The 25,862-nt window shown below is 38.9% G+C and overlaps 2 protein-coding genes across 2 annotated transcripts in view; one reads left to right on the top strand and one right to left on the bottom strand.

Moving 5' to 3' along the window:
* Nucleotides 1-15,807, bottom strand: part of KLHL32 (kelch like family member 32) — a 259,608-nt gene extending 243,801 nt beyond the window's left edge. Inside the window, exons 1-2 of the mRNA XM_023205878.2 lie at nt 13,742-15,807; nt 13,421-13,509 (exon numbers count right to left, since the gene is read on the bottom strand). The gene's annotated coding sequence lies outside the window, so the exon portion shown is untranslated. The remainder of the gene's footprint in view (nt 1-13,420; nt 13,510-13,741) is intronic.
* A 189-nt stretch (nt 15,808-15,996) lies between these two features.
* On the top strand, nt 15,997-23,858 carry NDUFAF4 (NADH:ubiquinone oxidoreductase complex assembly factor 4). Its single transcript, XM_023205875.2, has 3 exons — nt 15,997-16,225; nt 17,058-17,161; nt 22,435-23,858. Exons 1-3 carry the CDS (start codon nt 16,090-16,092, stop codon nt 22,720-22,722), a joined length of 528 nt encoding a protein of 175 aa, XP_023061643.2. The 5' UTR covers nt 15,997-16,089; the 3' UTR covers nt 22,723-23,858.
* Nucleotides 23,859-25,862: the final 2,004 nt, after the last annotated feature.

The raw sequence follows: 25,862 nt of genomic DNA on the forward strand, positions 1-25,862 counted from the left end.
GGCATTTCAGAGCTAGTTCAGAAAGTGGTGACTTAGCAGAAACAGACAGCAATCAAACGTTGAAATAATTTTGCATCTATATTCATTCAGACAACAAAAAATTGTGAGCTTCTCCTAGGAATACAAATACCACAGTAAAACTGGTAGTTATGGTTCCTTCTCCCACAGGGCTTACAGGCTACCTTGGTGAGAAGGGTGGACGTGCAGGTAGTAGGGAGAGGAGCAGACAGACAAACAAGCAGCAATTACAATGCAGAGGAACTGGATCATGGAAGTAGTTAGGAGGGTCTCCTCACTGAGATTTCCCAGGTCAGGCAAGGAGTCCTGGATAAAGTGACATATAAACAGAGTCCAATAAGTAATAATAATAATAATAGCTAATACTTATTGAGTACCTTGTATGTTTCAGTTTAAGTCCTAAGCATATTTTCTTTCATTTTGTTTTTCTAACACCCATGGAGCAAATATTATTAGTATTATCCCTATTTTACATAAGAGGAAACTGAAGCATAGCTAAGTTAACTTACCCCAAGTCTCACAGCCAGGGGAAGAGCTGAGAGAGTAGGAGTTTGCCATTTTAAGGAATAATGGAGAAAAGAGTATTCCAGTAAAGGGAGCATAACAGGAAAAATCACAATGGGTCCTAGGAAAAGAGGAAACTTATTGACTAAAGATGCAAGGGGAGAGTGATGAAATATGGAAGCTACAGAGAAAGCACGAACTGAGAAGCAGGGTTTATTTGTTTGGTCATTAACCAGGGTAATGAACAACTTGGCTTACTTTAAAGCACCACTGCAGCCTCTTATGGGAGCAGAGGGAGGAAAGCCAGTGAGGAGGATAAAATCCAGGAAGGAGATGAGAGTCAGGAATGGGAAGGGGTTAAGAGTTCAGGACGCTGCCAGGTTTCTGCCTTGGACACCTAGGGAGGAGGTGATGGCCACCACTGAGCTAAGGGACACAGGAGAAAGAGCAGATTTGTGGGGTGAAGATGATGAGTTCAGGTTCAGAACATTACATCTGAAAGGCCTGTAGGACGCGTGGGAGGACATGTCTATAAAGCAGATGGCTGGAGTGATAGATTTGGGAATCATCAAAATAAGACGAAAATTGAAGCCAGCAACAGGAAGAGATTACTCAGAGGAAGGGTGCAGAGTGAGGAGAGCCAAAAGCCTAGGACAAAGCATGGAGGAAATACACGCTAGGAAAGCGTGTATTTAAGGGGCAAATGGAGGAGTGGCAGTCACAAAAAAAAAACGAAGGACCGACCAGAGAGATACATGGGAAAAGAACATTTCAAAAAGAAGGGCATGGCCAATATTATCAAATACTGCTGAGTAATAAGTAAGAAAAAGACCAGAAAAAAAAATGTTTATTGGATTTAGCAGTTTGAGCTTTGTGTTGTGCTTTGCAGTACTTTCTTTAAAGTGGTAGAAATCAAAAGCTATTTTCCCCAGGGTGAGGAGTAAATCGGAGGCAGGGAAGTGGAAATGAGAATTAATTCTTTCAAGAAGTTTGACTTTGACAGGAGAAGAGATTCAGGATAGAAGGTAGAGGAGACAGCACTGAAGGAGGTTTGACCACACTTAAGTGCTGGTGGGCAAAAACTGTGGAATGAAAGGTCAAAGCATAGACAACTGATTGAGAAGCTTATTGTTTGTAAAGAGGTAAAACCAGTGAGAACCATGGGGGGAAGTTGAAAATGCTTGAGTTGGTTCTAGGTCCCTCAGAAAGTGTGATGCGTCAGGCTGCAGGACTGAGTATAGTGCAGGATGCAGTAACCTGTATGTGCACACAATTCTTTTTCTACACAAGAGACGTCAAGATTTTCTCCCAGGAAAGTGGAAGATACAAAGAGAATTTGCAGTTAGCAACCCAGAAGAGGGCCCACTCCAGAACTGTGCCATCCTGGCAGCCGAATCTTGAACTCCCAGCCTCCAGGACTGTGAGTTTATTCTCTCACTGTTGTTTAAACCCCCCAGTTTGTGGTACTTTGCTATGGCAACCCTAGAAAACTAATTCAGAATATCAAAGCACTAGTTGTACAGTTTTAAAAAGATACTTAAAATATAGATATGTATTATGTTATTTATACAATTAACTATATTCATTTTACAATACATCTTCACATAGAATTTACCATATATACTGAATATAACTATAACTTTGGTAAATAATGGTATTTAAAATAAAATTGGCAATTAATTATCCTGGAAAATACTCCCTTGAGAGTCAAAGCTTGTGCTGCTTCTAGTTTTATGGTTCTCTGATTTTACCAACAAACTGCATGCCAAATCTAATTGCCTCATGGTAATCCAGATTTAAATCATATTCTTATTAATACTGAGGATTTACCTAAAAGGCTTAAGGGATTATGAAGGGGTGGCCTGCCCCTCCACACCTGTGGGTGCTTCTCGTTAGGTGGGACGAGAGACTTGAGAAAAGAAATAAAGACACAGAGACAAGGTATAGAGAAAGAAAAGCGGGGCCCAGGGGGCCAGTGCTGTGTTTTCAGAGGACCCACACTGGCACCGGCCTCTGAGTTCCCTTAGTATTTATTGATAATTATCTTTACCATCTAAAAGATAGGGGAGTAGCTAGAAAATAGGATCATTGTAGGGAGGAAATCAGCAGTAAGACATAAGAACAAAAATCCCTGTAACATGAATAAGTTCAAAGGAAAATGCTGTGCCTTGAGATGCATATGCGGCATCTCCATAAACCTTTTAGCAGTATTGCTCCAGCAAGCCCCACCTTATTCCTAAAGGCGGTTTTCTCCTTGCTCAGTAAACAAAGCACACAATGGGTTTTACACCGAGATGTTCCATTGCCCAGGGACGGGCAGGATTTTTAACCAGCAAGCTGCCTTCAGGTACTTGTTTAACAAAGACACATCCTGCACAGCCCAATATCCATTAAACCTTGAGTCACCACACCACATGTCTCTCGCAAGGACAAAGTTGGGGGCAGGGTCACAGATTAACAGCATTTCAAATACAGAACTAAATGGAGTCTCTTATGTCTACTTCCTTCTATATAGACACAGTAACAGGCTGATCTCTCTTTTCCCCACAGATTATATGTGGAAATGCAACAGAAATTGAGGAGTAACTCAGTAACTTCCATTAAGATACAATTGATTTTAAAAATCAACAAAAATTTTAAACTTGTATTTTATTCTCAGCAACAGGCATGTACAGTTTGCAAATTAAGTACAATTAAGCATATACAGTTTGCCAATCATCATATGAAGTGCTGTAGATATGTGTAGGCAAGTGATAATGATACTGCTCCACAGGTTCTTACAATATAGTTGGGAAGACTGAAAATGTAAAAATAATAAACATAAATTAGAGTGCTCATACACAATGCTGCAGATACTATTTTCTCTCATAAACAAGGGAGCAAGCCCTTCTTTCCTCCATCACATAAACACATCCTTGGGTCTTTCCCTTTGTGCGTCCTCTCTGACATAGCCACAGAGAGAGATAAATTTTGTTTTTTTTGTTTTTTGTTTTTTTTGCTTTATCTTCTGTTGGAATGTTTCTCATTCTTTTTCCCTGGGGATGGGGTTATTAAAAACAGGGAGGTCATATGTGGGACTTCCCTGTGCCACTTCCTGGTTCCAAATGAAGGAGATTCCACAATAGGGTGTGTTGCAGATAGTGGAGCAGTCAATGGTAAATGTGGGAGCCAGCTACATTGCCCACTCCCAAAGTGAAAGGCATTGTTATGGGTCTAGAGAAAGTGACATCTCACAATAGAGCTGCAGTCCAGTAACCTGGCTCAACTCCAAAGCTGACTGTGCAAACCTTGTCTCTGAACGCATGACAGTCTTCCTCCTGCCACTTCTCCTTTCCCACCTGTCACATGTGTGGAAAAGTGCAAAGTACAAAGTTCTTTAAATCTTCTATTTCAAAACTACCATCTGTCTTAAGATTTTTTACAATACCAGCAGGACATGACTGCTGACATTCTATTTCTAATTTTTAATGTGTTCAAACCACAATCCCTGCACACAAAAAGGCACGCACTTTCGAACTCTTCTGAATGTGCAGATGTTCTGGCAATAACTATGTTCTCCTTTTCTGGTTAGCTCTCAAATGATAGACTGGAAATAATTACTACAGAAAGAAAGAGCACCGAATGGGAAATCAGTATACCTGAGTTCTAGTCCTGAACCTGCCTCTAGCCATCTGTAGCATCTTAGGCAAAGTTACCCCTATGTCTGCTGAGTCTGTTTCTGCTCAGCTCGTCCATTATGGAGCTAAGAGATGGGACTGCCTTTGACAAAGAGTAACCCACAACAGTGTGAGGAGAGTAGCAGTAGATTTGCTCTTTCTAAAACTGTGGGATAAGCAGGGTTGCAAAGCATAGTCCAGAACCAAAATCAAGACCAATCATACAAGACTGTTGAGTCTAAAAACTGGGTCCCAAGACAGAAAGAAGGTCCAAAAATAAGCCTTCGTGACACACATGCAAAATTCCAGAACAGAGCAGTTAATTTTAGGAGTTGACAGAAGTGTTTTTCTCTTCTATCTTCTATCTTCTTTCTGGCTATCTTTACCATCCTCACTTCCATGAGGTTCTGATAGGGATGCCGAATTCTCTATCCCTACCAAAGGATGGGCACTTGACCCAATGCAGGTCAATTGGTATCCCCCTTGTCTGATAATTTAAATCTGGAGCAGAAAAAATTCCAGCAGCAGAAGTCAGCTGGTCTTCCGTGCTTGAATGGTAGCATCTTAGCCCTTTTGCTGCTTAGATCCCTGCAGCTGCCCTTGTAAAAGGTCAGTACTTCCTTATTAAGGTCTCTGTACCCTTGAAACAGACCCTCTTTTTTGCTGCAGTGTTCATTCACTTTCTCCTGGTTTCAACAAAAGAACAAAGCATATCCCCAAACGCTAGAATTCAAATAGGCACAAGTATGAAGCTTTGGTCTTCTTGTGAAGCAGAACTCATCCCGGGAGAGCTGGCTGGGAGCAAGCAGGAGGCATGTTAGAGTCAGCACCAGAAACTGGTGAAGGGGAGGGGGCAGGACAGTGGCGAGAGGATAGGGCAGTAAAGGGAGGGGGGTGCGGACAGTGGACAGTTGTTCATTGAAAAATGAGCTGATTATCCTAGATGACGTCTAAGTTCTAATTAGCATCCTATAATTCAAAGTGATCAACTCCATGGCCCAAATTATTATTACCGTGTTTTAAGTGAGATAGAGGAAGAAACTTTGGTCTTTTTCTCTTTTGGTCTTACTTTTTGGTAAGGATCTAGTGGATGGGAATATCCAGAAATGTAGGATGATGTATGACTTCAAGCATTCTGATTCACTACTATAAATGCAGAGGGGTGTGCATGTGGCAGAACCCTGTTAATAACATTCATGTGACATTTTTTATGTGCCTCACAAATAAATCCTGCCAAATCATTAGGCGAGCCCAGTTTTATCATTACAAGTATACATTTATTCTTGAACACCTCTGTGTGTGGCAAAGTTTTGATATACTTCTTTTCCAGGAATATTTCTTGATGTTAACATCAGCTTGTACTTTCGTACCCTGGGCTACCATGACATAAGAAACCTTTCACTCATCTTGAAATTTCCTCCTATTTCCCCTGTACACTACTAAGGAGTATATTTTCTGAGTCTTAGATACACAACTCTACCATTGGTAGGTTTTCTGCCCTGTGATCCTTTTGGGGTTTTCTGGTTTAGCTGTTATGGAAGGCACAACACCAGTGCACATGAGTACCACGTCAAGCATGCTTCTGCCTCAGAGCCTTTGTAGTTTCTTGGCCTAGAACTGTTTCCCCTAGGTGTCCACTATTTATGAGTCCATGTATCTTTGGTCCGTTCTACTGGTCTCTGAGTTAGAAGATGGAAAATTAATTAGTCATTCACATACAAAGAAGAGATATTAGTTGTACATCTTGAGCATTAAGCAAATCTTTGATTTCAGGGGTGGAGGTAGGGGCTAGCAAGGGAGCAGGGATGGGAAGCTGTTATACACATGAATCATATTTCACTTATCATCTGACTCAATCAACCAGTTAAAACAAAAATGACCTTTTAGCAGGAATTGATGCAGAAATGAGCTGGGCGAGTTAAGTTTTGGCATCCTAAGATCACAGAGTCACTCTTCTGATGAGCAGCAAACAATGTGGCCTTTTAGGGGTAAGAAACTGGTGAAAGGGAAGCCCACAGGCAGTGTGCTGAATAGGGTGAAATACAGTTTCAAGAGCTTCCTATACATAAAGTGTTTAGCATTCACATTATGGCTTTATTGCTCAAATTCACTGAAAACAAATAAAAAAATTTCTGAGTGTGAACCCATCCAAAAATCTGTACCTTTTTCTCATTCACAGCTCTTTGAACAAGACTAATGTTATTATGTGGGTTACGTTTTAAAAGAGCAGTCCTTGTCTTTGGTAAGATGTCCTTAGAATAATAATATTTATCACTAAAAGAAGGATATTTTTAAAATAATGACTAGGGAGGTAGAAAATGGGAAAGTATATAGAACAAATTAGATTTGCCATAAATTGGTAATTACAGATATTGGATGAAGAGTACATGGAGATTTGTTGTACTAAACTCTACCCATTTAAATGTGTTTGAAATTTTCATAATCAAAAGTTATTTTTTAAAAAGACTACCATTAGATTTCTAACAAAGCTACACTGCTAAATAACAAGATTCTCTCCGACTTGCATAAATACTTACAATTTCTTACAGTAAATAAAACTGCTTATCAAAATGCAGCTAACTAGGTACATGAATTATCTTTTTGATAAAAATGGGAACTTCACATACTCTTTTACTAGATCACACTGCTGAGAGCTGTAGACAGACCTCATATTTTTAGGCTTCTCTGAAGACTTCTCTGGAAGCCTTCTCTGGACATATAAGAGCTACTGTACCCATGGTTGTGGGTTGGGAACCTCTAAGTGAACAAGATTGCATCCATACATGCTGAGCTTCTATGGAATCAAAAGCTCTAAAAATGATTAATTACACCAAGAGTGGAATGAGAATATTAAAATAAATGACTATACTCATTCAGCCTCTGAATCTCAAGTCCCACTATTTAGTTTACTGTTGCTGTCTATCTGTCCAACTCAAGTGGAAGTCATATCTAAGCAGTGCCATTACAAAGACCTCTTATAAAATAGATATCCCTAAGAAAATTGGACCAAAAAATTTAAACTCCCACATGGATAAGAATAACAGTATCTTACCTGGTGTCTCTTTCTCTTCCATATCATCCTTTATGTAGCTGTCAATCATCTTTCTAAGAGAGACCTATGGCTCTCTAATTTCCACTCAAGGGACCTTCACTCATAGAAAATAAAAACCAGACTCTGTGCCATCATTTTAAGACCTCTACTGCCACCTGACCTGCAATGACTTCTATAATAGCTACATCCCATTCTCCGAGTCTCTTTACCCATCCTTCTTCATTCCACCACCCTCTTAATCCCCAACCTTATTCTCACACTACTTGCTGTATTCATTTTCTATTGCTTCACAACGAATCACTACAAACTTAGAGGCTTGAAACAATATCTACTTATTATTCTATGGTTCTGTAGGTTAGAAGTTCAAAGCAGGCTTAACTGGGTTCCCTGTTTAGGGCCACTGGGGGTCACAGACTTCTGTCTACCACACCTGCCTCCCTGCCTTACCTAACAGTGTCACATCCAACAGAAATGAAACTCAGCAGAGGGTTGTGTGCACTGATGCTTAGGGGTGGCGGTGTACAATTCCTACAGACAATGGAGACAGAAGCTAACAAAAGGTGGGACTACCAGAATAAAAAGGCAGAGCTGTGCCCACAAGGTCATGGACAGACAATAAGAAACTAACCCAAAAAGCCTATGAACAAGGACACCTCATATACTTCCCAGAGTATCCTTCACCATCTTACAAACAGCCTCAGGCAGCTAAATGGTTTTCTTAAATATATGTAGTCGGGTATAATACTACAGAGTATTGCAATAATGTATTAATGAAATAAGGAATCTGAAGATACTAACTTCTAAGCCATAAAGTGCCAATCAGACCTAAACTATAATTATTAAAATGTTTCCTATTATATTAGTATTTTGTTATATAAAAGAATAATAGCTAATAGTTTTTGAATATTTACTGCATGACAAGCTTTATGCTTTCAAATGGATCATATCTCACAACAACCCTATGTAATAAGTAGTTTTGTTATATTTCCATTTTACAGATAAAGAAACTGAATATCAGAAAATTTAAAGAGCTTACCACAAAATTATGCAGTTAGGAAGTGATAGAACCCAGATTCAGATGCAGGTTTGTCTGATGCCAAGCCTGTTAGTAATCATTATGTTACACCATGGCTGCTAAGAAAAGAATCAGAGACAGTTACAAAGGGAGAAAGGAACAGACAGATGGAGAAAATAAACACAGACCCTAGCTCTGGAATTACTGAGTTGGGTTTACCAGTTAAGGTAAAATGCCCTGGTGACACTTGCTTTTCACATCTTTTCTGGGGTCCTTCTGGAATTCCCTGTTCTATATTCTTTGTTTTCACAATCTTCCATAATCTTCGAAATGAAAATGATTGCTTGAGTATTTGCTTGCTCTTTGCAGCTTTCCACTTTTTTTTTTTTCTCCCTATGCCAAATTTTCAAGAGTACCTTCTGTAGCTGGGGCCAAGATGGACAACTGTTGTATTCATTAAATTGCTATGGATGGAAAAAAAAAAGATCTCATTGGAATCAAACCAAAACCGCTATGATGAGGTGTTCCTTACTTCCATATAAAGCAAGTCATTGGGGACATGGAGGGACAGATACACTATGAAAGGAAACTGATGCAGCAGGGAAAGCTGGAGTGAAGAAAGAAGACAGGGAATCATTATAAATGGGAATGGAGAGCAAGGGGAAAAGGCAAACAGATAAATGACCTTGGAAATTCAGTTGTTTATGGGGAAGGAATTATATCCCTATATCACAGAATGATTTTAAATGTTGTCCTGTACATAATTACATCTGTCTTATCACTATTATATTTACTGACTTATTTGCCTATTCCGGTATCAATACCATACCATAAAGTTTTGTATCACATTCTGATATAGGGTAAGTCCTAACTAACTGCCGTTTTTCTAAAATCTATTGGCTATGTTTTCATATTTTCTTTTCTGGATGAACTTTATCAGTGATCGAGCTTCATTAAAAACGTGATTACAATTTTAATTGAAATTGAAAGTGTATCAAATTAATTGATTATTTTTTGAATAATTGACATTTTTACACTATTCAGACTTTGCATCAAGGAACCTGCTATGTCTAGCCATGTGTGTTTCATCATGTTCTGTCAAAATTTTTGTGGTTCACTAAGTTTGAGTTTTACACATAGTTCTAAGTTTATTTCAAGATGCATAATAATTTTTGTGGTCATTATCCATGAAACTTTCTGACCATTATATTTTCTTTCTTTTTTTTTTGGGCGGGGGGGGCAAGGTCTTGCTCTGTTTCCCAGGCTGGAGTACAGTGGCCTGATATGAGCTCACTGCAACCTCCACCTCCTGGGTTCAAGCTATTCTCGTGCCTCAGCCTTCCGAGCACCTGGGATTACCGATGTGCACCATCATGGTTGGATAATTTTTGTATTTGTAGTAGAGATGGGGTTTTACTATGTTGGCCAGGCTGGTCTCGAACTCCTGACCTCAGGTAATCTGCCTGCCTCAGGCTCCCAAAAGTGCTGGGATTACAGGGTGAGCCATTGCCCTGGGCCTTGGCCATTATGTTTTCTAACTGATGGGTAGGGTAGCTAGCTATTCAGCTACCTATTAAATTTCTTTATTAAGTCTAATAGTCTTTGCCTGCTTCTCTCTAATTTTCTAGGCAGACAGAAGTACTGATTTTGCAAAGGAACAAATAACATAACATTTATAATTCTTATTTCCTTTTCTTGTTCTTTGTTAGCCAGTCAATACGATACTTGCCATAATTTTCGGAATTGTACCCTTTATAAAGTAAAGGCAGTTTTCTTCTATTCCCTGCTAGCTAAATGTATTATTAGTAATGGGTGTTGAATTTAACCAAATCTGTACTGGGAATCCACTGAAATGATTACATAGGATTGACTGAACTGCCTTAATTTCTGGAGCTCAGGGGTACTCTTCCAGACTTACTAGGTCATTGGCAAAATTAAGTTTCTTATGGTGGTAGGATTGAGATATCTGTTTCGTGTGGTGCTATCACATGGGGCCTCTTCCTACCTCCCAAAGGCCCTGAAGTTCTTGCCATGTGGCTTCCTTGCAGGTTCTCTCAAAGACCCTCTAACAACATGGCAGCTTGCTTCTTCAAAGCCAACAGGAGAATCCCTCACCCTTATCTCCTAAGGTGAAGCCTTATACAATGTAAAGTAATCATGAGAGTGACCATAATCTATTCTATTCTGTATCTATGCCTTATTCTATTCTTTTCTATTCGATTGTGTTATACTTGTACTTGCTAGAAGCATGTCACACAAGGGAATGAGACTAAATATTATAATTGTATACTGTATATAAGTTTATATATATTTTCTTTCAATTTTCAAAAATTTCTTTATATTTATGATCACATTCTTTCCAAAAAAAATTCTTCATGTATTTTATTTGTTCTTTTATTTTCACTTGAATTTGTCAGATTTTATATTCTCAAAGAATGAACTTTTTTTTGTTGTTGTTTGTTTTCTATGTAGTTGATTTCTGCTTTATCTTCAGTCCTTTAAAGAAATTGTTTTATTTATCTAAACGGAAAGAACAAAGCTGGAGGCAACATGCTACCTGACTTCAAACTATACTACAGGGCTACAGTAACCAAAACAGCATGGTACTGGTCCAAGAACAGAGACATAGGCCAATGGCACAGAATAGAGAACCCAGAAATAAGACCACACACCTATGATCATTTGATCTCTGACAAACCTGACAAAAACAAGCAATGGGAAAAAGGATTCCCTATGTAATAAATATTGCTGGGGGAACGGGCTAGAATATGCAGAAAATTAAAACTGGACCCCTTCCTTACACCATACACAAAAATCAACTCAAGATGGATTAAAGACTGAAATGTAAAACCCAAAACTATGAAAACCCTAGAAGAAAACCTAGGCAACACCATTCAGGACATAGGCATGGTAAAGATTTCATGATGAAGACACCAAAAGCAATTGCAACAAAAACAAAAATTGACAAATGGGATCTAATTAAACTAAAGAGCTCTGCACACAAAAGAAACTATCAACAGAGTAAACAGACAACCTACAGAATGGGAGAAAATTTTTGTAATCCATGTATCTGACAAAGGTCCAATATCCAACATCTATAAATAAATTTACAAGAAATAAACAAACAATCCCCTTAAAAAGTAGGCAAAGGACATGCCCAGACACTTCTCAAAATAAAACATACATGCAGCCAAAAACATATGAAAAAAAGCTCAATATCACTGATCCTTAGAGAAATGCAAATCAAAACCACAATGAGATACCATCCCACACCAGTCAGAATGGCTATTCTTAAAATATCAGAAAAACAACAGATGCTGGCAAGGTTGGGGAGAAAAAGGAACACTTTTACACTGTTGGTGGTAGTGTAAATTAGTTCAACCATTGTGGAAGATAGTGTGGCGATTCCCCAGAATCCTAGAGGCAGAAATACCATTCAAGCCTGAAATCCTATTACTGGATATATACTCAAAGGAATATAAATTGTTCTATTATTAATAAAAAGACATATGCATGTGTATGTTCATTGCATCACTATTCACAATAGCAAAGACATGGAATCAACCTAACTGTCCATCAATGATAGACTGGATAAAGAAAATGTGGAAAACATATACCACGGAATACTATGCAGCCATAAAAAGGAACAAGATCATGTCCTTTGCAAGGACATGGATGGAGTTGGAGGCCATTATCCTTAGCAAACTAACACAGGAATAGAAAACCAAATACCGCATGTTCTCACTTATAAGTAGGAGCTAAATGATGAGAACTCATATACACATGGAGGGGAACAACAAACACTGGAGCCTGTTGGAGGTCGGAGGGTCGGAGGAGAGAGAGAATCAGGCAGAAGAGCTAATGGATACTGGGCTTAATACCTGGGTGATGGGATGATCTGTGCAGCAAACCATCATCTAAAGTTGATGACTGTAGTGAACAAAATAGTAAGCCTTCCAAAAATCTCCGTCTCTTAATCCCTGAACCTGTGAATGCTACATTAAGTAGCAAAATGCACTTTACAAATGTGACTAAATCAAGGATCTTGAGATGGAGAGATTATCCTGGATTATCCACGTAGGTCCAATGTAATCATAAGGGTGTTACAATGGAAAGAGGGAGGTAGGAAAGTCACAGAGAAGATGTGACAATGAAGTGATGCAACTGCTGGCTGCCAAGAAATGAGGAAAGTCTCTAGAAGAACCTCTTCCCCATGAAAAAATAAAATAAAAAAGAAGGGGATAATGAAAGAGATTCTGCTCCAGAGCATCCAGGAGGAATATATCTCTGCTGACACCTTGATTTTATCCTTTAAAAACTCATTTTGGACTTCTGACCTCCAGAACTGTAAGATAATAAATTGTTTTAAGCCATTTCCTGTAATTTGCTAGCAGCAATGGGAAATGAATACAATGACAAAAGTCATGAGTGCAGTAACCACAAAGCAGGCATCTGGGCATAATTGCTGGCTGATCATTCTAATCTCTAATCTGAGACCCAGTGTTCCTCAATATGAATACTGGATCTGCACAAAGCCTAGTTTGTTTTGGTTTTGAGTTTGGGGCACTATACCCCGCTCCCAGTATTCTAGGTTTTACAGACCCACAACACGGCATCACTATGAAACTGGCCAAGCTTGGGAACCTTGTAAATTACCTCGTTTGACCTCCTACAAATTCTCTGGTTCCTAATCTGGAATCCAGGCCCTGGAGAGGTTCTCTCTGCCTGAACACCAGAACCTCTGTCAGAATAAGTCATTACTCCATAAATCTGTGGTGCTCCTCACTAGTGGTTGAGATTTGATTGATGAAACCTCTGAGGGCTGTCCTGGGCCCTTTGAGCCAACTGTCATCTGGGTTTAGCTACTGAAATCCTTTGGAGAACGCAGAATGCTGTTGAATTGTGTTCAAAAGAAGGAGTGCCCAATGGTAAAAGTCTAGGAAGAGAGAAAGACATGAGGGCAGAGGGATACAAAGTGGGGACTATTTCTGTGGCCAATGCCAGACACAGGCAGGTGGCATTTTATGCCCCAGACTAATGATTCCCACCCATATTCCAACCTTAAGAAATCCAACAATGCCACCATGTGTGCTGAGCATGCTAACCAGAAAATAAAAATCAAATTTAGCATACTTACTTTTTAAAAATTAAATTATTGAAGAACATGAGTCTTACTGTAATCTCAATTTTTTTTTATCACTTTCATTCACCTATTCACCAGAGCTTCAGAATATGTGTCCTTTTTCAAACTGCTCCCTTCTGCTCTGAAAAATGAAAAACAATGCAAATATTGAACATCAGATTCTGAGCTGGGCATTGTACTAGACATTGGTACTAGACATTTGTACTGGACATTGTACTAGACTGGGCATTGTACTAGACATTGTACTAGATATTTTTATTCTGTGTAAAACCCCTTAGGTGATTACTATTATCCCAATTTTAAGATGAGCAAAGTGTGTTCAACCACATTAAGTTACTTGCATAAGGACTCACTTCTGGAAGCAGGGCTAGTGTTCAGGCAGAGAGAGCTTGTCCAGAGTCTGGACGCCAGCTCAGGGATCCTACTTGTCTTTCAGTTCATTTGACCTTTATTTGATATTTTGTTTAATACCTACTGTTTACTAGCTCTGTTCAATGTGTTGGATACAGCAGTGAACAAAACAGACAAAAGTTCTGTCCTCAGAATTTACATTCTAGTGTGTTGTCAAGACCCTGGGTTTATTTTATTAGTATCTTAAGATATTCAGCCATACACATGCATCATAATACTCCACTCAAATGGAAGCTTCATTCTAAGCAGCATCCTAGTTACACTTTCTTTGGGGATCTGACTTCAATCCTTAACATAAGCCCAACAGGAGTTCTTAAGTTTAGAGTTCCTGTTAACTTATATGTTTTGGCAAGAAGAGCTGGATTTATGCATTTATGGTTCAGGTTTTATTTCCATGATTCCCAAAGGGTGACAGCCAATTGTGAGTTTCTGATGGACTGCATCTGCCTTCTGTTTTGCAGTTTGAGGGTCTGAGCAGCACTGGGCCAGGATCAGGCAGAACAGCTGACACATCCTGGAAGCTCTTTCAATGTTGAATCCAAGCTCTATTGGAATGTGTGAATTCAAAGAATTATTTCATATTGTAATCCCTACTGCCCCGACAGTAACTTCTAACATTACTTTTTCATGCTTCACGAAGTTCGGTGGAATTTCTATGAAAATGAGATTTTCACTTTTAAAATATTTTAACAGGCAGTGAGTCGAATTTCTACCATGATTAAAGCACATAGATATAATGAAGCAGATTAAAATTTCTTAGCACCCATAGAAATAGAAATACCCTGGCTAAAAAGCCCTGAATCACAAACATGCTTAAAAATATCAAAGATAGAAATCTTGGAGCAGCCTGCCACCTTCAGGACAACTTGCCAGTTAACGCTATCAGAGATCACTGATTGCAGCTTCTACAAATTCCAAATACCAATCCCTGTAAAAATGTTGAGTATAATTAAACAAAGGGCATTTAAATTAGAGTGGCTGAAGCCGTCTTCCTTGCAGTGCTTTTGCTCTGATTAAGCATTATATTTAATGATTACATTTCCCTTTCTTCATTTTGGTTCTTTGATTCTTGTTTTATTATTATTATTTTTTCTATTTGATTATCTTTACATCAATAGTTTCTTACTTTAAACTGGTTAAAAACAACCACTCTACTTCATTTTGCTAAGCAGAGATCAGGACACTAAAAATAGATTTTGCAGCCACAGTAAGAGAAATACTGTAACTTCGGAAGTCCTACTAATTCCTTCCTGGTGGGTTGATTATAGATTAATAACAATATTTCTAAAGGGTCTTAAATAAAAGCAGCACTACAGTAACCTATTCAGGAAATGCAGAGAGACAGAGAGAAGGTAAATGTAACACTCGTTTTTTTTTTGTTTTTTTGGTTTTTTTTTCTGATCTCTTATTGGCTGTTCCTTTCATTAAATTACACAGAGGCTTAAAAAGAATGAAGAAGAGAGAAGAGAAACAGGAGAGGAAATGACTCAGCATTCAGTAGACTGGAGAAGTAAATCAGTAGCAAAAATACGATAAGGGAAAGTATAACTAAAATCGATACCATTTGGTCAAATGAGAACGGGATGTAACAAAGAATGGAAAAAGAGAACATAGTGGCTTGAAAATGCATCAGGTCGGGAGACAGGAAAATAAGAGGCATTTAAATTAGAGCAGCTGAGAACAAATATTCATCGACAATGAACATCCTTTCATTATTTTCCTTTTTAAAAAGCAGGAAAGGGCAACTTGAGAGCCCAGTTTGACCCTGGTGCAATAAGTTCCATTTTTATCGGCTAGCTCTTTGGTGGCATTGCCCTGTGAAACCACTTCAAGGTCAATTTCCTTACGACTTTGATTTTCAACTCTTCACTGACACTTTGGAATCACGCGGGAAGTCTTATCCAATGCTGGGCCTCACTCCACAAGAATTAAATCAGAAAGTCTGGGGTAGGGCCCGGCACGGAACTTTGCAGAGCTTCCTGGGTGACTCCCTCGAAGTTCCAGGGTTGACAGCAACCGTGTGTCTGGGGACTTAAGTCCCGCCGCCTCCCGCCGGAAGCGGCCCCCAGTGGGAACCGTCACTCGCCCCGAAGGGAGGGGCTCCCTTTTAAATTCCCTGGGCAGAGAAGCGGGGTGTGGCCTCCCGACCGCTAGTGGGCGACAGGCACGCATTTAAGCGCCCGCGGCCGGGCTTCCCCTCACATGTGCGCATGCTCCGGCCGTTCCGGAGGTTTCCTGAGCCGGAGTTCCCACGTGCGGCCTGAACCTGCGGACATAATGCTATGAGGAGATGGGGGCCCTGGTGATTCGCGGTATCAAAAATTTCAACCTAGAGAACCGAGCGGAAAGGGAAATCAGCAAGATGAAGCCCTCTCTCGCTCCCAGGCACCCCTCTACCAGCAACCTCCTGCAAGAGCAGATTAGTCGTGAGTGGTGCGAGGGCGTTTCGGGGCGCGGGGGCGCGGACTCCCTGGGCTGCCCACAGCCTGTGCCTAGTGTGGGCCCGGAGGCCAGGGGACCGGCTTCAGTCTGCTGGGCTGCAGCCGCTCGTGCTGGCTGAGCGCTGGAAGGGGGAGCCGCTAGGCCGGTGACATTGAGACTGTCCTCCGCGCCCGCGGTGAGGTCGGCCGCCCCGCCTACTTCCGAGTCCCAGAGGCAGCGGCCTGTGCTCCAGCTAACCCGGCCCTCGCCGGCTCCTATGACGGACTTGATACAGGGCGTCAAAATCCGAGAGGGTCACAGAGCTTTCTCTAGGGGTCTTCACTGGACAGTGGACGCCGAGCCTGACCTGAAATTTTGATGTCCATTTAAAGTATTTTCCAAACAGTCCAAATGATTGTGTTTATTTTTTAAAAAAATTAAAGTGGTTAGGCCGGGCGCGGTGGCTCAAGCCTGTAATCCCAGTACCTTGGGAGGCCGAGGCGGGCGGGCAGATCACCTGAGGTCAGGAGTTCCAGACCAGCCTGGCCAACATGGCAAAACCCCGTGTCTGCAAAAAATACAAAAATTAACTGGGTGTAATGGCGCGCGCCTGTAATCTCAGCTAGTCGGGAGGCTGAGGTGGGAGAATCACTGGAAGCCAGGAGGCGGAGGTTGCAGGGAGCCGAGATCACGCGACTGCACTCCAGCCTGGACGACAGAGCGAGACTCCGTCTCAAAAAAGAAAAGAAAAAAAAGAAAGGGTTTGTGTTAGGCGTTTAGGATATTACAGGAAATTTTCCTTGATTTTAATATTGTGACTTTTTTTCCTTTCCTTAGACTATCCAGAAATTAAGGGAGAGATTGATCGTAAAGATGACAAGCTGCTGTCATTTCTAAAAGATGTGTATGTTGATTCCAAAGATCCTATGCCTTCCTTGCAGGTAAATGTGTGTTTAACTAAGTGAATACACAATTTACTTATTTTGGGGCTTCAGGAAAATGATTAAGTGTGGCAAGTCGTAAAAAGAGTACTCTGCAAGTATGTGTTGTGATCGGTCTATGCGCCTTGGCAAAGTTTAAGCACAGTGGTCTGAGACAGCAAGACACTTATGCCTTGGTTCATTGGATATTTACCAGAATTCTAAAATAACTTGTGAAAGTATTGATACAGAGCAACTGTGTGAATTATTCATAGTATTTCAGAATTTGTAAGGCATTACTTCCAGTGGTTGTCATTTGTGTGACAAAAGCAGAGCTTTAATATTTTTTTCTCATTCTTCTGTGGATTGAGGTATGTTCTAATCTCAGAGACTCCTTCAGTAGTGTAGTTGGGTTTTGTGGGGTGTTCTGTTTGTTTTTTTAAGCATGTATTCAGATAGGATATTTAAAATTAGGAGAAGGATCAAAGAATACACTGGGAATGGAAACCTATGTGTCAATCCATATACTGTATTATGTAAGTCCTGGGCACAACTGCTTTGTATATAGTGATGAACAAAACTAGTCCTTGCTCTCACAGGGCTTATGATGTTGTGAAGGACACAGACATTGAACAGATGAGCAACGATGTTACCGTAATTATGGGAAAAGTACGGGCACTGTTGAGTATATTGCAGGAACCTCTTTGAAATTGGAGGATCACGGATGGTTTCTGAGAAAGTGATAGTTAAATGCTCAGGCCTGAGGGATCAATTGGAGTTAACCAGATAAGTTTTTGGGGGCAGGAAGATTCTAGTTAGGGGTAAAAGTTTGATTAAAGGACAAGAAAGTGCCAACAACTTCCAGATTTTTTTTTTCACTCTAAAATATTCTAATGCTGTCTCTCTGTCTGTGGATATTTGCACAGATAGAATTATTAATATGATTTTCACTACAGAGGAGAAATAATACGATTTGTAAATTGCTGTGCATAGTAATTGTAGGGTTCAGTTATCACCAAATGCTCACATTAAAAAGGTATAGGGTTAATGTCTGTGTTCTTTATGTTATTTTAAAATAGGTGTTGAATAATACTCCCCAAGTTTTCTCTCTCTCATGTTACTTAATTATGCATCTGCAAATTCACTCTTGGGAGCAAAAAAAAAATTAATGCTTTGTATGTAGAAGACTCAGTTATACATATAATGAATGCATAAAGAGATATGTATATAGTGATATTAATATTTCATGGGGACATTAGGAAAAGTCTAAATAGATTCCTTAGGGAGAGTGATAATGAAAACTGGAATTGCCTTTTGTTTATGTTCTTTGTTCCTTTTTTTCCTTCGGGCAGTTCATAGTTGTGGTGCCTCTAGACATCGTTGATACTGTGCCTGTCATATGGCAAATTATTTGTTGTCTCACTTTTTAACATATTTATTCAAAATTCTGTCAAATATTTCAGTCTTTTTGTATTTTGTGATAAAGGAATACTGGGCCCACTCTACCATCATATAAACTCTTCTGTATTTTCTTCCTGTAGTTTTATAACTACATTTTATATTAAAATCTTTATCTGGCATTAAATGTGGTTTTTGATGTGTGGAATAGATGAGTTGAACCTCTTTTCAAACAGATGGCTAGTTGTCTAAATATAATTTGTTGAATAGCCCAGACCTTTCTCCACTTACTTAAAATGCATCTCTAGATACACATATGGGTCTATTTATGGACTTATCAGTTTTACTTATTTTTCTATTTTTACACTAGAACCATAGTTTTAATTAATAAAGCTTTATAATGTATGTTGATATCTCTTATAGTCTTCTCTCGTTTTAAAAAGTTTCTTGTCTCTTTTGGAAAACACATTAATATTTTTCCAGATGAAATTGTCATGTTCTTTATTAAAAGTCTTTGAGGGGTAAAGGGAATGTTGTTACTGTGATGAGAGCTTTTTTCACTTTAAATTTGAACTGTTTATTGCTAATACAGTAGTCTTCCCTTATCAGCAGGTAGGTTCCAAGACCCTCAGTAGAGCCTGAAACTGAGGGTGGTACCGAACCCTGTATATACTGCTTTTTCCTATAAATCTATACTATGATAAAGTTTAATTAACAACTAATAAAATGGAACAGTTGCAACAATTTCAGGGTTAGAAGATTCATTTTTATTATCCATGTTAGCACTCTCACCATATGATTTTTTTTCCCCATTAAGTCAATGACTTTTACTTTCTCACTTGAAGGACGCCCTTTATGGCTTCTCTTTGGCATAACTGAGTTGCCAGCACCACTTCTCTTGTGCTTTGGGGCTATTCTTGGTAAGGTAAGGGTTACTTGCGCACAAGCACAGTGATGCCACACAGTCTGATAACCAGAATGGCTACTAAGTGACTAACAGGCAGGTAGCCTATACAGCGTGGATACACTGTACAAAGGGAGGATTAACATCCTAGACAGAATGGAATGGATAGCATAAGAATTCATTATGCTGCTCAGAGTGGTTTGCAGTTTGAACCTTATGGATTGTTTACTTCTGGAGTTTTTCATTTGATATTTTTGGTCTGTGGTTGACTCCAGATAACTGTAGATAAAGACTGGGACTACTATATATCAGAAAGTGAGTGGTTTTTATAGTGTAACTACCCACATTGCTAGGTTATTATTTCTGTTAGGTTTTCAGTTGATTCTCTTTTCTAAATATATTCTTATATCTATGTAAAATTAAAAACTTCTCTTTCTGGTATTTATACTTAATTTTTTTTATTGTGTTGTATATATTAACATGCCAGTGAAAGTTAGCATTCTCACCTGTTCCTTCCTTCCATAGGATATCGCAAATGTTTAAGCATTAATTATAATAGAATGATACTTGTTTTCTATTAAAAAATACTTATATCACATTTGGGACATTTTCTTCTATTTTTAGTTTCCTAAGGGTTTTTTTTTTTTTTTTTCCAGTCAAGAGGTTTTTGAATCTTCTTAGATTTTTTTTGTGTCAAATAATTATTAATTTTAATATTTACTATTAATTAGAAAGGAAATCTGAATACAGACGTGCTTGGAGTAGAAGGAAGACCTTCCTTACCTGGGAATAGGAAAATGAGAGAAACTTTGAGATTTGGAAAGTGAAGAAATTGAGAAGAGTGTTTCAGGCCTAGTTTGCAATATAAAGACACAAGAGTGTGTGATGCTTTTGAAGAATGGTTAGAATTCACTGCAGTTATGGGAAAATGTGCAGTGTGAATTTGGGAGAAGTGAGTTGGGATGGAGAGTGATGGGGTCAGATCATAAAGGCCCTTATTTTTCTTGCTAAGGAGTTTTGTTTTATTCGGAAGACAATGGGAAGTTATTAAAGAGTTAATGGTCAAAAAGTGATGTTAGATTTGAAAGTAGCCTGGTGGGGGAACAAAGTGCATTTTATCTAATTAGAAGAGACCAGATAGGAAGTATTTGCAGTCATTTCTGCAAGAGACATTGACTTGGACTAGGGTGATTTCGCAGTACGGGGGAGAAGTGAGTGAGTTCGAGAGAGACATATGATGCAGTATCAACAGGATTTGGTCATTGATTGGTGTAATGAGTGCGGGAGGTGAAGGTATAATCTCATTTTGGGCATGAGAGATGGGTAGTGTTGGTCATTGAGATTGAGGATATGGGAGTAGAACTGGTGATAGGTTTAGTTTCAGATAATATTGAATTTGAGGAGCATGTTGGTCATTTAAGTGGAGATACCTGTTAAGCATTTGGGTTGGGAAATCAAGAAAAGGTCTTGGTTTATCATCACAACTTTGGAAGTAATTAACTTGTAGGCAGTAATGGAAGTTAGAGGAGTGTGCGGGATTAATTTGGAGGAATGTGGAGAGTGAAAAGAAGGCCTGGGCACTCTTAAATGTCACACACTGACATTTAAGGGTAAGCAAAAGGAAAAGGGTCCATGAAAAAACCCCGAAGGACCCACTGAAAAAACTGATGGAAAACTGAGAGGGTGGCATAGAAACCAAGGGGGAAGATAGTTATAGGTACATTGGAGTGGTCAGCAGTGTCAGATGTAGTGAGATACTGTAGTGAGTCCAAATGAGGTCTAAAATGTGTCCTCTGAATTAAGCAACTAGGCAGTCATTAGAGATAGCAAGCATTATTTCTTTTAAACATTACCTGAAGAGAAGGAAACTGGTCATAAAAGAGGTGTTGGCTTTGGGTTTGGTGGGCATGTTAAAAAAGGTAGTAACTATAGCATTTATATATTTGGCCAAAAAGCAGCAGTAGGCACGGTGCAGTAAAAAAAGGAAAAGAAAAGAAAGAATGTTAGGCATAGCTAGGAAACGAGAATGAAATGCAGCGCACACACGCCAGGATTAAGCTGGGATGGGACAGCTAGATGGAAGGATGGGTGTGCATAGGTTGTTTTATTTATGCTGGACTGTATTGGAGGCGTTAGTTTATTTTCTCAGGGGAGACAAGATCACTAGCAATATTTGAATTCATTCAAGGTGTTTGGGAGCGCTGAGTATGAAATACAACAAAGCTGGGAAACAGAATAGATGTTATCAAGCCAGCTGTTAGGGTGGCATCAGAATCCTGCCCTTTTAAAACAGGTGCAGTTTTTAATCAATTATTTTCATTGTTCTTTTAAAACACATGAAATAATGTGGTGAGTGGATGGTATACATTTGATTATTATTTTCTAGAGCTACCTACATTTCTTAACGATAGAGCTATAGTTATGAAAAGGCAGTGTGGCATAAGTACTATTAAACTATGGCTCATTATAATAAAATGAAGTTTGGAAAATCGTGTATAGAATTTGTGTTAGTCCATTCTTGCACTGCTATTAAGAAATGCATGAGACTGGGTAGTTTATAAAGAAAAGAGGTTTAATTGGCTCACGATTCTGCAGGCCATGCAGGAAGGATAGCAGCTTCTGCTTCTGGGGAGGCCTCAGGAAACTTACAATCATGGTGGAAGGGGAAGCAGGCATGGCTTATATTGCCAGAGCAAGAAGAAGTGGGGTGTGGGAGAGGTGCTACAGACTTTTAAACAACCATATATGGTGAGAACTCTATTGCAAGAACAGCACCGAAGGGGGAAATCCGTTCCCATGATCTAGTCACTTCCTACCATGCCCTACGTCCAACATTAGGGATTACAATTTGGTGACATGAGATTTGGGTGGGGACACAGATCCAAACCATATCAGTTGTTATTTGAAGAGGAATAGTATAGATTTGAGAAGTATGAAAGTAGTTGTCAGATCTTTTCTCTCATCCTAAAACCTTTTTTTTTTTTGATACTAGGTAAAAGCTGCTGAAACATGTCAAGAGCCAAAGGAATTCAGATTGTCGAAAGACCATCAGTTTGATATGATAGATATGAAGAGCATTCCCAAAGGCAAAATTTCTGTTGTAGAAGCATTGACACTTCTCAATAATCATAAACTTTATCCAGAAACCTGGACTGTTGAGAAAATAGTGCAAGAATACCAGTTAGAACAGAAAGATGTGAATTCTCTTCTTAAGTATTTTGTTACTTTTGAAGTCAAAATCTTCCCTCCTGAAGACAAGAAAGCAATACAATCAAAATGAAGAAAATCACAAAAATTTGCTATGTGTACTCCTCATCCCTCATCCTGTATGTTTTCTTTTTTTGCATATTAAATTATGTTAATTACGAAATATTTAATGCTCTCATCATGAGGGCATATTCTTAATATTTATTGAGCTCGCTGACTTTTCAAGATTGCCATAGAATGTATTTTGTTTTGTTTTAATTTGGTTTAGGCATATTTCATATGTGCATGTCAACATAACTAATCAGTACATCTGTACCTTTATTATGGTGAAAGAGTTAATTTGTTATTTTAGGCACATATACCAACTTTTAAATTGGTCATATTACCCCTTGGGAAATGTCCTGAATCCCTCAATTGAGTTTTACTTTCCAAGTTAGGTGTTTAGTTCATTCTTCATATGTGATAGTGAAAGTAAAAGCTTTCCTGACCCTTAAGACTGACATTTTCTTGTTAGGGAAAGAGACTCGATAGCAAGGTAGACTAACGGTATTTTCCAAATAAAGGCACACAGGAGAAAACAAATCAATAGAATCTAATTAAAATTACCACTACAGGGAATAAGAAGTATTGAGGATTTACTTTATTTTCAATTGATTTTAAGTATGGAATAATTGTCTTTACAGCTATAAAAAGTAATTAGGGGTGTTTACAAAATGTTGGGAATTTCTGCTTTGACAAATAGGTAAGTCCCATGGCCTTCAGAGAGGCAGGCAGCAGTAGAAACTTTCGAAAAAGTAACATTTCTCTGGATTTAATGTGGAAATAGAGAAAAATTTAAAGAATAATTAAATCAAAAAACCATGGTAAATGAAATTTGGTGATTACATATAGTTTTGGATGTTAATGCTAGTTGAGAGAAGAGAAAAAAAATAGCAAGTAGAAGCAGATAACAGGATCATTGGAAGGGACCTTAGAAATTGCTGCTTCATCCATTTTAGCAAACTTATTAGCATGGCATGTACCAGTACTAGGATCTTGAGTGAGAGTGTGTGAGTTTAGCTCTGCTTAATATATTACTACTTGTGGGATCTTTGGGAGACTATATCCTCTTTGAGATTGAATATCTTCTATAAAATGAACATAATGCTACCTTAAATGTAAGGGTTATCATGAAGATAAATAATAAAGGACTACAAAGGACCAAGCAAATGGGAATTATTTTTTGCAGTGGAGAAACAAGTGCCTGGGGAGAATATATGACCTAAGGTTCTGTAGTTTATGACCTAACCAGTCTCAGAATTTAGTTTTTCAAATCCTAGTAGTGTGTTTTTTCTGTCTTAAAGCAGCATACCTCAGAGAAGGGAAAAGGTGTGAATTGTGGGTATATTAGGGTTATCAGTGCTTCTGAGGGGAGATAGGCATCACTACTTCCCAGAGATGCCCCTGGAAATGATATAGAAGATGTTGAAGAATTCAACATGATGACGGATTGAGGCATTTGTAATAATGCTGAGAACAGAAAAATGGACTAAGTGGAAATTTGTAAGCATGTCTTTAAATGTTGATTTGTTATGTGAGTGAACTACTTAGTTTAGTTCAGTAATTGTTTTATGAAAACATGAAATAACTACTCAATATAAAATGCATTTTAAAACTAAATCAGTCAAAATTTTATTTTTATAATGGTCATTAGCTGAGTCACTAATACTAGTACACTGTTTCTGAGCCATCTTCTCTATTCATATCTATGTTGTGTGGTTAGACAGCTGTTATGTGGTGTGACGTGATAAAGGACTTCTTCCCATACCATTCATCAGTCCTACTATACTGCCTTTTATTATATATAGGAGAGCACTTGGTAGCAGTGATGTCAGAAAGTGCATGGAATTTAGATTCAGAAAACGTGAGTTTAGATATCAGGATCACTAGCCATGCCATCTAACATTTTAAAAGTAATTACTAGGGTCTGATTGAGGTGCTTTACATGTATTAACTTGCTTAATATTTACCATAGGTACAAGGATAAGTAGCCATATTTTAGAAGCACAGAGAGCTTCAGTAACTGCAAAGATTAGTAAGTGTTGAAGCCTGGATTTAGTCCTGTTAGGTTATTTTCAGAACCATGTGCTTCTAACTGATACACTATGTTGCCTTTGTAAGATTATGAGAATTTATGAGGTGTCATGCAAAGTGTCTGGGACATATGAGGCCAGGACTACTCAGTGCTCACTGTATATGAGAATCACCTGTAGAATTCTGGGAAAATACAGATGTCTGCTATGAGAGCCTGGTGTAGTAAGTCTGGGAGACTCCTGGGTTCATGGATTCTGGATAAGGAGTGTTTAAAAAATATCTATGACCAGTACCACCGGCATGTTCAAAATTGCTGATGACTAGTACAGGTGAAATAGCATTCTGTGGTCTAAAGTTTATTGTGAAAGAAGATAAGGATCAGGTAATAGACAGAAGGGTGGCCTTAAAGGAGTTTGAAGAAAGGAAGCTTTCCAGATGATGGAAGGGAGAAGGAAAATTTCAGGAGATTCAAAGATTTGGGGATAGGGTCAGGAGAGGAAGGAAGGAGGTTAATAGGCTGGGCAGGAGAGCCAGGATCCAGGGAGCTGATAGAGGAAAAGCTCCCAAAAAGGGAGAACCCTTCTGTGGAAAAGTGGGTGGATTTGGGAAAATTCTACTATAAATAGGGTGAGCATATAATTTTTTGCCCAAACTAAGATACTTGAAAAGGGATACCAATTACATCATCATAATAGGGACAATAGGCATGAACTGGAATGTCTTGGACAAATTAGAAGGTTTGATAATCCTAACTGCAAGAGCCACTGTTGGAGGATTTAAAGGTCACCTCTGAGCTGGATGTAACCATCTTAGCTCCAACTTGCCAACATTTAGCATCTCACCATCACTCAGGAATGATTCCTGTCTGCCAGAGGGCTTTGCTTCGTCCCCAAATACTTGTGCATGGACATCCCCTCTTCTGTATTTACTCAATGCCCTTAAAACACCCATAATCTCAAGAAAAGGAGAGTGGGGCCCTGAGCATTTAGTGTGAGGAGGCTTCTGTACCCATACTTGAAGTGATTGAACTGAAGGGCTCAAAGCACCCTGAATTGGGGCTGTGCTTAAAGATAGCCTGTTGGGTACAAGTTGAAAATATACAAGAAAAGAACAAGTATAAGGGATTAAAATGGTTTTATG

The sequence above is a fragment of the Piliocolobus tephrosceles genome, chromosome 5 (assembly GCF_002776525.5).
Source record: "Piliocolobus tephrosceles isolate RC106 chromosome 5, ASM277652v3, whole genome shotgun sequence".
Taxonomy (NCBI): Eukaryota; Metazoa; Chordata; class Mammalia; order Primates; family Cercopithecidae; genus Piliocolobus; species Piliocolobus tephrosceles.